At 41.7% G+C, this 16,593-nt stretch overlaps 1 protein-coding gene across 2 annotated transcripts in view; it reads left to right on the top strand.

The window, feature by feature from the left end:
* Positions 1 to 16,593, top strand: part of LOC126297514 (protein capicua homolog) — a 329,900-nt gene that overhangs the window by 238,505 nt on the left and 74,802 nt on the right. For both annotated transcript variants that reach the window (XM_049988400.1, XM_049988401.1), the window contains one exon: positions 16,374 to 16,551. In XM_049988400.1, the coding sequence (XP_049844357.1) occupies positions 16,374 to 16,551 (178 nt within the window). The remainder of the gene's footprint in view (positions 1 to 16,373; positions 16,552 to 16,593) is intronic.

Below are 16,593 nucleotides of genomic sequence, written 5' to 3'. Positions count from 1 at the left end.
CAGCAGGTGACCCAGCGGCGTAATCTCCCTTCCCAGTCCCGTCACTCTATTCTCAGCCATGGACAACACCATCCTCCAGTGGAACTGCAGCGGTTTCTTCCACCATCTAGCTGAGCTCCGCCAACTTATCAGCCTTCTCCCTTTCCTCTGCATTGCTCTGCAGGAAACTTGGTTTCCGGCAATGCGAACCCCCGCCCTCCGTGGCTATCGGGGTTATTTTAAGAACCGGGCAGCTTATGAAAGGGTGTCTGGTGGTGTCTGCATATATGTCCTGAACTCTCTTCACAGCGAGTCTGTACTTCTCCAAACACCTTTAGAGGCTGTTGCTGTTCGGGTGTGGACGCCACAGGCTGTTACTGTCTGCAGTCTTTACCTTCCACCGGATGGTGATGTCGCACAGCATGTCCTGGCTGCTCTGATAGCCCAATTGCCGCCACCTTTCTTGTTACTGGGCGACTTTAACGCCCATAACCATCTGTGGGGTGGGTCGGTGGCAACAGGTCGAGGCGCCATCGTTGAGCATTTATTGGCGCAGCTCGATCTCTCGATAGTAAATGATGGTGCCTTCACACACTTCAGTGTGCCACATGGCACATACTCCGCCATTGACCATTCGATCTGTAGCCCTAGTCTCTTACCGTCTGTCCAATGGAAAGTGCATGACGACCTTTGTGGTAGTGACCACTTTCCGATCTTTCTGTCACTACCACAGCGTCAGTCCTCTGGGCGCCCCAGCAGCTGGGCTCTGAATAAGGCTGACTGGGACTTGTTCTCCTCCACTGCCGCTATTGAGCCTCTCTCTAACAATGACATCGATGCAGTGGTTCAATCGGTCACCACCGGCAACGTTACTGCCGCCGAATCTGCCATTCCCCATTCTTCTGGGTCCCCTCAGCGGCAGACTGTGCCTTAGTGGTCGCCTGAGATCGGTGAAGCGATTAAAGCTCGCCGGCGGGCGCTCCAGCGTTACAAGCGACATCCCTCAATTGAACACCTTATCGTCTTCAAACGGCTGCGTGCACGAGCCCACCGCATTATCCGCCAACACAAGCAGGAGTGCTGGGAGCGGTATGTGTCTACCATTGGCCTCCATGTCACTCCATCGCAGGTCTGGGCCAAGATTCGCCACCTCTATGGCTATCGGACCCCTTTCAGTGTCCCTGCGCTCTCACTGAATGGAGCAGTTTGTACTGACTCCGATGTCATTGCAAACCACTTGGCAGAGCACTTTGCTCTGAATTCCCCTTCTGCCAACTACCCCTTGGGCTTCCGCTCCATTAAAGAGTGGATTGAACGTCGGTGTCTTTCTTTTCGCACCCACCATCCTGAATTGTACAATGTTTCATTCAGTGAATAGGAATTTCTCGGTGCCCTCGCCGCTTGTCCTGATACCGCTCCTGGGCCAGATAGCATCCACTCTCAGATGCTGAAACACCTTTCAGTGGACTGCCAGCGACGCCTCCTCGACCGTTACAACCGCATTTGGGTCGAGGGTGAGTTTCCGTCGCAATGGCGGGAATGTCTTGTTGTCCCCATTCTGAAACCGGGGAAGAACCCTTTGGAGGTGGACAGCTACCGTCCCATTAGCCTCACCAACGTTCTTTGCAAGTTGCTTGAATGGATGGTGAGCCAGCGCTTGAATTGGGTACTGGAGTCTCGGGGCCTTCTGGCTCCATCTCAGGGTGGGTTCCTTAAAGTCCGCTCCACCGCTGACAATCTGGTGAGCCTGGAGTCAGCCATCCGTACTGCCTTTGCCTGCCGTCAGCATCTGGTCGCTGTCTATTTCGACATGCGGAGGTCGTATGATACGACGTGGCGTCATCACATCCTTTCTACACTTCATGGGTGGGGTCTTCCTGGCCCTCTGCCGATCTATATCCGCAATTTTCTGTCGTATCGTACCTTCCGCGTGCACGTCGCGGCCTCATATAGTTCCTCCCAAGTCCAGGAGAACGGTTTGCCACAGGGTTCTGTTCTCAGTGTCTGTCTGTTTTTAATAGCCATTAATGGGCTCGCTGAGGCTGTGGGAAATTTTGTCTCCGCTTCCCTGTAAGCTGACGACTTCTGCCTTTACTACAGCTCTATTGGCATTGCAGCTGCTGAACGTCAGCTACAGGGCACAATCCGCAAGGCGCAGTCTTGGGCTGTAGCGCATGGTTTTCAGTTTTCGGCAGCCAAGACGTGCGTTATGCAGTTTTGCCGGCGACGCACTGTTCACCTGGAGCCGCAGATTTATCTTGATGGCGAGCTTCTTACAGTGGTGGAGTTACATAGGTTTTTGGGGGTGGTTTTTGATGCCCGGTTGACTTGGCTGCCTCATATTCGGCAGCTTAAACAGGCGTGTTGGGGGCATCTAAATGCTCTGCGATGCCTGAGTGACACCAGGTGGGGCGCCGATCGATCTACTCTCCTATGGCTTTACCAGTTGTTAATCCAGTCATGTCTTGACTATGGGAGTCTGGCTTATGGCTCAGCATCCCCATCTCTGTTGCGGGAGCTGGACCCAATCCTCCACAGTGGGATACGCCTTGTCACTGGTGCCTTCCGAACCAGCCCTGTGGACAGCATACTTGTGGAGGCAGGTGTCCCTCCACTGCGGTTGCGACGCCAACAATTACTGGCTGCTTATTCTGCCCATGTTTTTAGCTTGCCCGGGCATCCAAATTATCGTGTCCTGTTCCCGCAGTCATCCGTCTGCCAGAACGTCAGCCCCGGTCGGGTTGTCCGATCGCCGTTCGCGTCAAACAGCTTCTCTACGGGCTTGGGTGTTTCCCTGTACCACCTCATTTCCGGGCCCCTCTCCGTACACCCCCATGGTGTATGTCTCGCCCTTGCCTTCGGCTCGACTTGGCACAGGGCACGAAGGACTCAGTCCCTCCGGTGGCCTTCCGACGCCGCTTTTATTCCATCCTGGCCACGTATCAGGGCTCTGGCGTTGTCTATACCGACGGTTCGATGGTTGCTGGTCATGTCGGTTATGCACTAACTCTAGAGGACCATTCTGAACAACGTTCGTTGCCGGCTGGCTGCAGTGTTTACGCTGCTGAGCTGGTCGCCATCCTTCGTGCCCTAGAGTATATCCGCTCCTGCTCAGGTGAGTCCTTCGTTATCTGTAGCGATTCCCTGAGCAGTTTATGAGCTCTCAACCAGTGTTTCCCTCGTTCTCGTCTGGTGATGGCTATCCAGGAGTCCCTGCATACTCTTGCCCGTTGCGGCAGATCTGTGGTCTTTGTTTGGACCCCGGGCCATGTTGGGATACCCGGAAATGAAACTGTTGACCGCCTGGCGAAAGAGGCCACTAGTGCACCATCTCTGGAGATTGGCCTCCCGGCGACTGATTTACGGGCGCTATTACGCCGCAAAGTTTTCGATTTATGGGACACTGATTGGCGCAACCTGCCCGTGCCAAACAAACTCCGCCGTATCAAGCAGATGACTACTGTGTGGTGGTCATCCATGCGAGCCAACTGCAGGGAATCAGTCGTCCTTTGTTGGCTCTGCATTGGCCACACCCGACTCGCACAGTTATTTACTGTGTCGTGAGGATCCCCCTCTCTCTCGTTGTGGGGCGTCCTTGACGGTGGTCCATATTCTGATGGAGTGCGCCCTTTTAACTGTGCTCAGGCAGACTTTTGCGCTGCCTGATACACTCTCTGCGCTTTTCTCTGACGACTCTTCCATAGTGGACATAGTTCTGCATTGTATTCGGGCAGGGGGATTTTATCGCTTAATGTAAGTGTGTGGGTTTTTGTGTTGATTCTGGCCTATGGCCTACGATTTGTCTGGTTTTTTTTTCCATGTGTTTCTCGGTGGTTGGCTTTTCCCTTTTTGTTTGTATGGTCGGCCAACCACCGTCACACTCTGTGTGATTTTAGTTCGTCTTGTCTTGTTGTTTCTCTTTTTCTGTGTCGTCTGTCTTATCGTCTGTTGATTGTTTTTATTCTCTGTGGGTGTTTTTAGTATTTGGAAAAAGGGACCGATGACAGTAGCAGTCTGGTCCCTTTAACCCCCAGAAACCAACTCATCATCACCAGTCTTGTCCAAATTTGTGGTATATGCAGAGCTTGGTCAGAAATGAAAATGAAAGAAGTGGAAGCTCCAGATGGCCAAATATATAGAAAAAATACTATTTTTGGCACAGGTTGATTAGCCATGTACCATTTATATTGCCATAGTCTAGAGGCAGTGGTTGGTAAAACAGAAAGAGTACTGGTAATACAAGGGTCATTGGGTCGAGTCCCTATGTGGAACCTTTTCTGTACAGTTTTATGTTACACTGCAAATAAATCAAAGTAATGTTCAGTATATTGTATTTATACTCTGTTCATCATAAGAATAAACTGATGTAAACATTACGCTATAATTTCTTCCACGTTTTGCTTGAATCTCATTGGACTTCTTTTCTTGTGGAGCAGAAGCCAAGCTGTGACCAGTAATGTCAAGTACGATCATAAGGATACATTTTATGTTGTGTTATGTGCACATAGACTGAGCAATAATGTGGAACAGCAGCTTTATCTGGCACATTAAAATATAACAGCACTGGCCAGCCAGCAGTCCTACTAACCTACAGCGATGTGAGCAGTTGCACTTCAGACATAAAAAGAGACAATCAACGGAATAATATAGCTTTGAATGTTATTTAATTTTTAAACAGAATGAAATAATATTTGGAGAAACTCCAGCACTACCGCGTGCTTCTTAAGTGACCAGATGGAAAGCATAAAATGCACTTCTTCTCATCTGACATAGTATTTTATTACAAACAAGAGTGATGAAAAATTCTAACTTAAACATAGCGTAAATTTTCTGAGCAAGCTGTGTATAATGCAAAAGCATACTGTAGGGATTTCACTGTACTGTTGAATACTGAAGCCACTGAAGGTACTAACTACAGTCAGTCGTCTGGTTATCTCTTAGCTCCTTCTTTATCCGAATCTGAGAAATACATTTTTCAGTTCTGGAAGTGACACTGCTGTGTTGATAACAAGCCTATCAACAACAGAATTCATGAAGCCAACTGTTGTTTGTTGTTGTGGTCTTGAGTCCTGAGACTGGTTTGATGCAGCTCTCCATGCTACTCTATCCTGTGCAAACTTCCATCATCTCCCAGTACTTACTGCAACCTACATCCTTCTGAATCTGCTTAATGTATTCATCTCTTGGTCTACTTCTACGATTTTTGCTCTCCACGCTGTCCTCCAATGCTAAATTTGTGATCCCTTGATGCCTCAAAATATGTTTTACCAACAGGTCCCTTCTTCTTGTCTAGTTATGCCACAAACTCCTCTTCTCCCCAATTCTGTTCAATACCTCCTCATTAGTTATGTGATCTACCCATCTAATCTTCACCATTCTTCTGTAGCACCACATGTCGAAAGCTTCTATTCTCTTCTTGTGCAAACTATTTATCGTCTATGTTTCACTTCCATACATGGCTACACTCCATACAAAAGACTTCCTGGCACTTAAATCTATACTCAATGTTAACAAATTTCTATTCTTCAGAAACGCTTTCCTTGCCATTGCCGCCGGCCGGAGTGGTCGAGCGGTTCTAGGCGCTACAGTATGGGACCGCGCGGCCGCTACGGTCGAAGGTTTGAATCCTGCCTCGGGCATGGATGTGTGTGATGTCTTTAGGTTAGTTAGGTTTAAGTAGTTCTAAGTTCTAGGGGGCTGATGACCTCAGCAGTTAAGTCCCATAGTGCTCAGAGCCATTTGAACCATTTTTTGCCATTGCCAGTCTACATTTTACATCCTCTCTACTTTGACCATCATCAGTTATTTTGCTCCCAGAAGAGCAAAACTCATTTACTACTTTGTCTCATTTCCTAATCTAATTCCCTCAGCATCACCCGACTTAATTTGAGTACATTCCATTATCCTTGTTTTGCTTTTGTTGATGTTCATCTTATATCCTCCTGTAAAGATACTGTCCATTGCATTCGACTGCTCTTCCAAGTCCTTTGCTGTCTCTGACAGAATTACAATGTCATCAGTCAACCTCAAAGTTTTTATTTCTTCTCTATGGATTTTAATACCTACTCCAAATTTTTATTTTGTTTCCTTTACTGCTTGCTCAATATTCAGATTGAATAACATTGGGTGGAGAGGCTACAACCCTGTCTCAGGCACTGCATTTTTTCTTCTTCTTTTATGATGAGCTTCTCTATATCCAGCCACCGTTTGCCAGCGACATGTGAAAAAGCTGTGTGCGTTAGTTTCAGTATGTCTGGCAGCTTAACAGTCTTGTGACTTCTCAAGCTAAATCCTGCAACCTGGCTCCAGATCAGTTCTGTTGGGTTCATATTGTAAAGGTACAGTAGCAAATGTAAAAATGCCGCATTTGTATGATGTTCTCGATGCTGTGAAAATGATTGTTTTTCATGTTTCTACAATACTTATCTACCTCTGTGGTATAAAACGATGGACATAGTACAAATAGAGTGTCTTTGGTTTTTCATTTTTCCCTTAAAAAATAAATTGTTACTTTTCTTAATTGAAGCAACTTTTATAAATAGTCTTTCATAAAACATCTATAATTAAGAATTTGTATTTGAAATTAAAACAGGAATTTCCCATCCAATATGTAATTCGAAACAAGATGACTTGCATTATTCATAAAAATGATGATTTATAATTACGAGATGTAGGTATTTCAAATTGAATGAGGAAAAAAAAAAATAATCATACTGGGGAGATTTGAACCAACAAACTATGAACTGTATTTGGTTAAAATTTCATTACGCAGCCAACTGCACTACATATGTATCAACTATATTACATACAGTGGCTGGGAAAATTTCAGAGCTGATTATCTCTCTAAATTTATGAAAAAAATTAAGAACAGCCTATTTCTTGGCACTTTTTAACCATATTTCACATGCATGTTTCACTACGGAACGGAAAGCAGCCTCAGCCATTTTCGTACTGTGCGTTAACAGCACGACAATCAGAGCACAACGCCGCAGAGGCTGTGACTGTACACAATTTAAAAAAAATAAAAACTATGTAACTAAAGTGGGATTAAGAAAAACATTGATGGCTGTTAATACATTTGAATATCTTGGAGTTTCATTTAACGTAACTTATCTAATACATAAGTAGGACCTACTTCCAAGATCATAACACCACCAGTGTATGTGTGCTACGGCTTCTGACCATCATTATTTGTTTACATCGGGTTTATTCTTATGGTGAACAGATTATACAAGTAGTTACATTGTCAACCACTACTTGGAAATTATTCTAACATAAATGAATCGTGCCTCACCTCACTTGATCCAAAAGTGTATTTTTTTCTAAATTTTCAGCCATTTAGAACTCCCACTTCTTTCTCTTTCATTTCTGGCCAAGTCCGGCATATGCAGTAAATTTGGAGGAAATTGGTGATAATGAGTAGGTTTGGTCCCCTTGTCAGTTGTACCCAGAAAAGTGGGGCTCTTCTTGCGTTGTCTGTGTAGACCCCTAGCTGTTCCTGAAAACATCTTCACAACCCTAAAAACAAAGCTCTCAGTGGTATTGGTGACCCATTAGGGATCACTGATATACAATTAAAAGAGTATGATAGAAAGTCTACATCTACATCTATGTCTATACTCTGCAACCCACTGTGAAGTCAATGGCAGAAGATACATAAGCTGTCAATTAAAAACGAGTGCTACTATTCTGAGCTGCAATTGTTTAGCTTATCTCGCCTGTAGCCTTGTCACAGGAGAAAGGTGTTGGCAAAAATAATCTAAAGAAAAGAAAATGAAATGCTCAGTCTAAAGCAAAACCTTTTACTTTCATAAAAACTTCAGAGGTGTTTTTATTCCCTAAGTGCTTGTTCGTGATCTTCACATCTTCTAGAATCTCTGCAGATTGATTTGAATTGTTAAGCGAACTGTGTTCTTTGGGAATGCCTCGAAATTTGAGGCTGAAACATGTTGCACCTTAAATTGTTTTTAGCAGATACATGTTACACGCATGGGAGAAGCAATGTTACCCAAGAGACTCATGGGTTCAGCAGTAGAGGGTAGGAGGAGTCAGGGCAGACCAAGGAGAAGGTACGTGGATTCGGTTAAGAATGATTTTGAAGTAATAGGTTTAACATCAGAAGAGGCACCAATGTTATCACTGAATAGGGGATCATGGAGGAATTTTATAAGGGGGCTATGCTCCAGACTGACCGCTGAAAGGCATAATCAGTCTTAAATGATGATGATGATGATGATGAGAAAATTTTATGAGCTTCACTTAGTGATGAGAAAGGGAATCTCTGAAAATTTCTGCTTCATATTTTCCCATAGTAGCCAACCATGAAGTTATATGCACTGAAGGATTGTTTCAAACTCCTTAATGATGGTCGCACAGTATCCATTTGTGTGAGTGACTTGAGAAGTACTTCATAGGTAGGTGGAGCTATTTACAAGTACACTAATTAACACCTGTGGTTTTGGGAAGAGAGAAAAAAATCCTGTAGAACCAAGTCAGAAGTATAATGTGACTCTTATAAATACTTGAATCATCAAGGCTTGTTTGCATTCTGGTCGTCCTGTGAGCAGGCAAGTTATTATATTAAAATAAAATCATATGCAAATCCGTCTATGGCTGCTGCTTCTGAGGCTCTTTGAAACCCTACATCTACATTTACATGGATAGTCTACAAATCACATTTAAGTGCCCAGCAGAGGGTTCATCAAACCACCTACACAATTCTCAATCTCATATAGCATGCCGAAAGAACGAACTCACATATTTTTCCGAACAAGCTCTGATTTCCCTTATTTTGTCATGGTGATCGTTTCTCCCAATGTAGGTCAGTGTCAACAACATATTTTCGCATTTAGACAAGAAAGTTGGTGATTGGAATTTTGTGAGAAGATTCCACCACAACGAAAAATGCCTTTGTTTTAATTATGTCCACCCCAAATCCTGTATCATTTCTGTAACTCTCTCTTCTCTATTTCGTGATAATATGAAACCTGCTGCCCTTCTATGAACTTTTCCGATTTACTCCGTCAATCCTATGTGGCAAGGATACCATACCACGCAGCAGTATTCTAAAAGAGGATGGACAAGCATTGACATGTGCTGCACTGCTGTTGAAATAGCTCATTAATATTTTATAAATTTTAGACTTCAGTTACTTATTTTAAAGTTTATTTGTTTTAATATTTGCCGTAAAAGTAAGTTATTTGTGGATTTTCATTAATCTCTGTCTTTTTTCCTGTGTTATTGACTCGAGTGGTATATTATTTGTGAGTCTGCTTTCGTCGTTAGTCTAAGCCTCCCGCCTCAGCAGTGTGTTTACATTTTGCGGCGTGCACTGCAGCTGTAGCAGTTATAAGCTAAGTACTGGCAAACTTATTTGTGCTCTGTAACACAGTTATTATATTTAATAGATTTCAGCGGTGTTGTGTGCCATTTGTGGCAAAATAACGTCTTAATAAACTATTGTAATCGCTCGCTTGCTGTGTTTTAGAGTGTTTTCAGTGTGTTGAAGTCGTTAGTAATTTTCGTGCTTTAGTTTTCAACTGACGTTTATTATTCTTTCTAGTGAAATATTTCAGTAAAATTTTCATATAGTGTTTTAACTTCACTTAGTGTTACAGTGGTAGTTTTAATTTTTTGGTTGTAGCTAATAATTTTGTGAGTTTTTGCTGGTATTGGTATCGGCTGTGTTGTTGTAGTATTAATACAAGTAGCTGCTTTCTTAGTAGGCAGAGAATTTCGAGACCATTATTGTTAGTTCTTAAATAGTTCTACTGGTGTAACTGAACTTTGGTAATGTAGTCATATAGTTTTTTTTTTTTTTTTTTTTTTTTTTTTTTTTTTTTTTTCCCAGTAACTGTAAAATTTATCATGAGTGAAAAGTGTGGGCTCTGTCGTAGGTTTGTGAGTAGTGGATTACGGTGTGAGATTTGTTCGAAGTAATTTCATTGGGGGGAATGCAGTGGGAAAGCCAGTGGTCATTTTAGGGAGATCCTCTCCTGGGAATGTAGAATCTGTAGTAGAAACAAGTTAATAGAAGAGCAGCGTAAGATCTGTGCCCTTCAGGTGCAGTTACAATGAGCAAAGGAGGAACTAGATAGGTTGAGGAGGGTGAAGGGTGGTGGGGAATGGGAACTGGCAGTTGGCAAGAAGGTAGCTAGGAAGAGGTGGTACTCAGACAGTTTTACTTTGCATACATGCAATAGATACAACCAACTGTCAGAGTTGAGTGAAGAGGAGCCTCGTGTAGCCGTAGATGTAGGTAACTTGCAGCAGTCCTCAGCAATTAGGAGGCCTAGGTTAGTTGCAAAGTCTAGCAGAAAGAAGGTTCTGCTGCTGCGTAGTTCCAATGGTAGAGGTGTGGGCCAGCAGTTGCAGGAAGTGTTGGGGAGTGAGTACCAAGTCACCAGCATTGTGAAGCCTAGTGCAGGGTTGGCTCAGGTGACTGAAAGCATAGGGGAGTTAGGTAAGAATTTTACGAAAGAGGATCAGGTAGTGACAGTGGGTGGAGCAGGGAATAGTCTCGATAGGGACGGGGAAAATGATGTCAGTGGTGATTTGGTTAAGATAGCTACTCAAACTGGTGGTACTAATGTGCATTTCGTGCAACTGTTTCAGCGTCACGATCGGCCTCACCTTAATGTGGCTGTTCGGCGCATTAATGTGGGGCTGGGGAGGGCACTGATGGCAGAGGGCATGGATCACATCTCAGTGATGCCAGTTGGGTCTAACAGTAGATGGGGTTTCACTAGGCATGGCCTGCACCTTAATAGGTGTGGGAAGGGGAGGCTGGCTAAGCTTATAGGTGACAGTGTAGTGGATGGTGGTGGTGGTAGTGGTATCACTCATGGAAAAATTCCTATAGTAGTTGGTGTTAGAGTTGCACCTTTTTTACACTGAAGTCAGCTGATAGGTATGCCTGCTTAAAGGAAGTGCCTCTAACTAAGGGCTCACTTCCAGAGGATGTAATGTTTCCACGTAGAGAAGGAATTAGCATATTTCATCAAAATATAAGAAGTATTAGATATAAAGTTAGTGAACTGCTAACAGATGTTAACTTTGAAATTATTGGTATATCAGAGCACCGCTTAAATAATTTTGATAATTCAGAGGCTTCCTTTACCAGGCTACAGATTAACTGGCTGTTTCTCAAGGAGTTCCTTGCGGGGTGGGGGAGTGGCTCTGTAAGTAAAAAGCAGTATTTCATTTGAGTCCATAGACGTATCACAACACTGCACTGAACAGATATTTGAAAGTTGTGCAGCATTAGTTGAATTTAGTGAAATTAAACTTCTAATTGCTGTTGTTTATAGGTCCCCTAACCCTGGCTTTAGAGCATTCTTGCTTAAGCTAGAGAGGGTTCTTGTTTCACTTTGTAGGAAGTACCAGAAAGTAGTTCTATGCGGTGACTTCAATATTAATTTTGTACATGATTGTGCAAGAAAAAGGATGTTGGTAGATCTCCTAAATTCGTATGATCTGATGCAAACTGTGTTTTTTCCAACTAGGGTGCAGGGGAACAGTAGCACAGTCATAGACAATATTTTTATTCATTCTTCATTACTAGATGGGCATTCTGTTAGTAAAAGGGTGAATGGCCTTTCAGACCATGATGCACAAATTTTAACACTAAAAGGTTTTCGTACTAATGTTGTATTTAATTACAAACTATGCAGGAAAGTTAATCCAACAGCAATAGAGAGTTTTTCAAAACTTGTCAAGGAACAAGAGTGGCAAGTTGTTTATAGTGCCAATAATATAGATGATAAAAACAATGTTTTCCATAACACATTTCTCATGCTCTTTGAGAGTTGCTTTCCATTAGAACATTCTAAACGGGGTACTAGCAGTAATGGACAGCCCGGTTGGCTGACTAGTGGGATAAGGATATCGTGTAGAAAAAAGCAGGAATTATATCAGAATGTTAGAAGTAATCACAATCAAGCTACAGTAGCCCATTACAAACAGTATTGTTAGGTGCTTAAAAATGTTATTAGCAAGGCAAAAAGTATGTGGTATGCAAATAGAATAGCTAATTCACAGGATAAAATTAAAGCCATATGGTCAGTTGTGAAGGAAGTGTCTGGTCAGCAGCACAAGGTTGACAATATAAAGTCAGTTTGCAGCAATAATATTTCTGTTACTAATAAATCAGATATATGTACACTATTTAACAACCATTTTATGAGCATTGCTGCTGAATTAAATAAAAATTTAGTATCTACAGGAAATCATATAAATTTCTTAGCAAATGCCTTTCCTAGATTGACGTCTGAAATACTCCTCTGTGATACAGACAAGAGGGAGATTGAGACAATAATCAAATCACTGAACACTAAGGACTCTCATGGTTATGATGGAGTGTCTAGTAGAATATTAAAGTATTGTGCTGCACATGTTAGCCCTGTATTTAGCCATATTTGTGATTTTTCCTTTAGGAATGGTCAGTTTCCTGAGCGATTAAAGTACTCAGTAGTAAAGCCGCTTTATAAAAAGGGAGAAAGAGATAATGTAGATAATTTTAGACCTATTTCTGTGCCATCATTATTTGCAAAAGTTATCAAAAAGGCTGTGTATGTAAGGTTAATTGATCATTTTATATCACACGATTTGCTATCAAATATACAGTTCGGCTTTAGAAGTCATTTGACAACTGAAAATGCTATATTCTCTTTTCTCTGTGAGGTACTGGATGGGCTAAACAAAAAGTTTGGAACGCTTGGCGTATTTTTTGATTTAACAAAGGCATTTGACTGTGTTGATCACACAGTATTGCTCCAGAAGTTGGACCATTACGGAATAAGAGGAGTAGCTCACAATTGGTTCACCTCTTACTTTAGCAACAGGCAGCAAAAGGTCATTATTCACAATGTTGGGAATGGCTGTGATGTGGGATGTGAGTGGGGTACTGTCAAGTGGGGGGTGCCCCAGGGATCAGTGTTGGGGCCGCTCCTGTTCCTTATTTATATAAATGATATGCCCTCTAGTATTATGGGTAACTCTAAAATATTTCTGTTTGCTGATGACACTAGCTTGGTAGTAAAGGATGTTGTGTGCAACATTGACTCGGTTTCAAGTAGAGCAGTACATGACCTCAGTTTGGGGCTTGAAGAAAATAAACTAACGTTAAATCACAGTAAGACTCAGTTTTTACAGTTCCTAACACACAATTCAACAAAACCTGACATTTTAATCTCACTGAATGGGCATATGATTAGTGAAACTGAACAGTTCAAATTCCTAGGTGTTCAGATAGATAGTAAGCTGTTGTGCGAAGCCCACGTTGAAAATCTTGTTCAAAGACTTAATACCGTTATTTTCACTATTCAAACGGTATCAAAATTGAGTGATATTTCGACATGTAAATTAGTCTACTTTGCTTATTTTCATTCACTTATTTCGTATGGTATTACGTTTTGGGGTAACTCTTCCCATTCTAGAAGGGTATTTTTGGTTCAGAAACGGGCGGTTCGGCCAATATCTGGTGTGAGTTCACGAATCTCTTGTCGACCTCTTTTCACGAGTCTGGGTATTTTGACATTGGCCTCTCAATATGTATATTCCTTATTGTCGTTTCTTGTTACCAATATTAGTTTATTTCCAACAATAAGCAGCTTTCACTTGGTTAATACTCGGAAGAAATCAAACCTTCATTTGGATCGTACTTCCTTAACTCTTGTGCAAAAAGGTGTGCAGTAAACTGCTGCATCCATTTTCAATAAGCTGCCACTCAAATTCAAAAATCTTAGCAGTAATCCATGCGCTTTCAAATCGAAACTGAAGAGTTTCCTCATGCGTCACTCATTCTATTCTGTCGAGGAGTTCCTTGAAAAATTAATATGATTCTCATTGTATTGCTGATAGTATTTGCTTAAACTTGTGGACTGATTTTCTTTCAGGTTCATGAACATTTATTTTTATCTGTTATTACTTTTTATGTTGTAAGTTCATGTACTGACATGTTCCATGACCTTGGAGATTTGCTCCTCAATTTGGTCCTACGGAACTTGAAATTTAAATAAAAACAAATAAAAGTGTAGGCAGTCTCCTTAGTAGATCTGCTGCATTTTCTAAGTGTCCTGCCAATATAACACAGTCTTTGGTTAGCCTTCCCCACAACATTTTCTGTGTGTTCTTTCCAATTTAAGTTGTTGGTAATTGTAATTCCTAGGTATTTAGTTTAATTTACGGGCTTTAGATTTGAATGATTTATCATGAAACCAAAGTTTAATGGATTCCTTTTAGTACTCATGTGGATGACCTCATACTTTTTTTTATTTAGGGTCAATTGCCAATTTTTTACAGATGTCTTTTCTAAATCATTATGCTATTTGTTTTGATCTTCTGATGACTTTACTAGACAATAAACAACAGCGTCATCTGCAAGCAATGTAAGATGGCTGCTCAGATTGTCACCCAAATCGTTTATATAGATAAGGAACAGCAAAGGGCCTATAACACTACCTTGGGGAACACCAGAAATCATTTCTGTTGTACTCAATGACTTTCCGTCACTTACAACGAACTGTGACCTCCCTGACAGACAGGAAATCATGAATTCATTCACATAACTGAGATGATATTCCATAAGCACGCAATTTCATCACGAGCCGCTTGTGTGGTACAGTGTCGAAAGCCTTCCGGAAATCCAGAAATACATAATCAATCTGATATCCCTTGTCAATAGCACTCAACACTTCATGCGAGTAAAGAGCTAGATGTGTTTCACAGGAACGATGTTTTTTAAATCCATGTTGACTGTGTGTCAATAGACACTTTGAGGTAATTCATGATGTTCACACACACTATATGTTCCAAAATCTTGCTGCATATCAACGTTAATGATATGGGCCTGTAATTTAGTGGATTACTCCTACTACCTTTTGTGAATATTGGTGTGACCTGTGCAAGTTTCCAGTCTTTGGGTATGGATCTTTTGCCAAGCGAATGGTTGTATATGATTGTTAAATATGGAGCTGTTGCACCAGCATACTCCGAAAGGACCCTAATTGGTATACAGTCTGGACCAAAAGGCTTGCTTTTATTAAGTGATGTAAGTTGCTTCACTACTACGAGGATATATACTTGTACGTTGCTCATTTTGGCAGCTGCTCTTAATTCAAATTCTGGAATATTTTCTTTGTCTTCTTTTGTGAAGCCATTTCAGAAAGCTATGTGTAGTCACTCTGCTTTGGCAGCACTGTCTTTGGTAGTATCTCCATTGCCATCACGCAGAGAAGGCATTGATTGTGTCTTTCCACTAGGATGCTTCACATATGACCAGAATCTCTGTGGATTTTCTGCCAGGTTTTGAAACAAAGTTTCATTGTGGAAACTATTATAAGCATCTTGCATTGAAGTCCGCACTTAATTTCGAGCTTCTGTAAAAGGTCGCCAATCTTGGGGATTTTGTATCTGTGTAAATTTGGCATGTTTGTTTTGTTGTTTCCGCAACAGTGTTCTGGCCCGTTTTGTGCACCAAGGAGGATCGTACCCATCGTTTGTTAATTTATTTGGTATAAATCTCTCAACTGCTGCTGATACTATTTCTTTGAATTCAAGTCACATTTGGTCTACACTTATATTGTTAATTTGGAAGGAGTAGAGATTGTCTCTCAGGAAGGCGTCAAGTGAATTTTTATCTGCTTTTTTGAATAGGTGTACTCTAGCATCTGAGGGTGTGATTAAAGTCCTATGTTCAAATGTGATAATATTGTTGTTTCCATTAGCAGTAGATAATGCACGCCATTTGTTTTCTCATCAGGCTGTCTGTCTCCACTTTCATTAGATATGCGTATGCTTTATCTCTGAGTCAAATTAGAACCATCAGGTTACATCCATAAGTACACTATTGGATACTGATTTTAACTTGCTGTGGTTAAACCTATGTAATATCTTATGACAGCAACTCAAATTCCTGAGTTAGATGATGTGGTTTCTAACATTGCCGACTTGAAGACTTCCATTTAAGATGTTACACACATCTACTATTGATGCTCTGATAGGTGTAATGGGCATGCTGTTCTGTCGTCCTCCCAACAGTGAATTTACAATGGTATCAGCTGCTCCTGGCTGCCCAAATTGCATTTCATGACCAAGAGAATTTCTTGCATGAAGGAGACTTTCCAAATGCTAAGCAATACTACTTTGAGACACTTATTAAAACAATAAAAATTCAGAACTCGCAGTTACTTTCATATCAGCTCTACCGTAGGCAGTAACAGAGTACTCTGTAGAGTAAGACAATGGAGGCTTGTCACAGCTCTAATATGAGCACATTCTTGAACTATAGTTCTGTACATTTCAGAAAAATTTTGATATCTTTGTAAAGTATCCACAATACAATAAGTATTAGCTGATACAGTGGTGTATTCTCATCTGATTTATGCTTTTTTCAGCTGTCTCTACATGCATCATTAGCAATGTAGCAGACAGTGTAGTTGTCAGCCAAGCATCAGCCTCTGAAGAAGTCTCATCTTCAGAAACCATGCTGCCTCAACAGCAGACAACAATCCCTTCATCGCCATCAACCAAAAAGAGCTTCTTCAAGAAAAATGTTGAGGATGGAATGGATAGGTAAGAAGTTTTGAAATACATATTTCAGTATGTTCTTTTCCA

Source organism: Schistocerca gregaria, chromosome X (genome assembly GCF_023897955.1).
Source record: "Schistocerca gregaria isolate iqSchGreg1 chromosome X, iqSchGreg1.2, whole genome shotgun sequence".
In the NCBI taxonomy this organism is placed as follows: Eukaryota; Metazoa; Arthropoda; class Insecta; order Orthoptera; family Acrididae; genus Schistocerca; species Schistocerca gregaria.
Note: the sequence above shows the minus strand (reverse complement) of the source record. Positions and strands in the feature narration are given on the sequence as shown.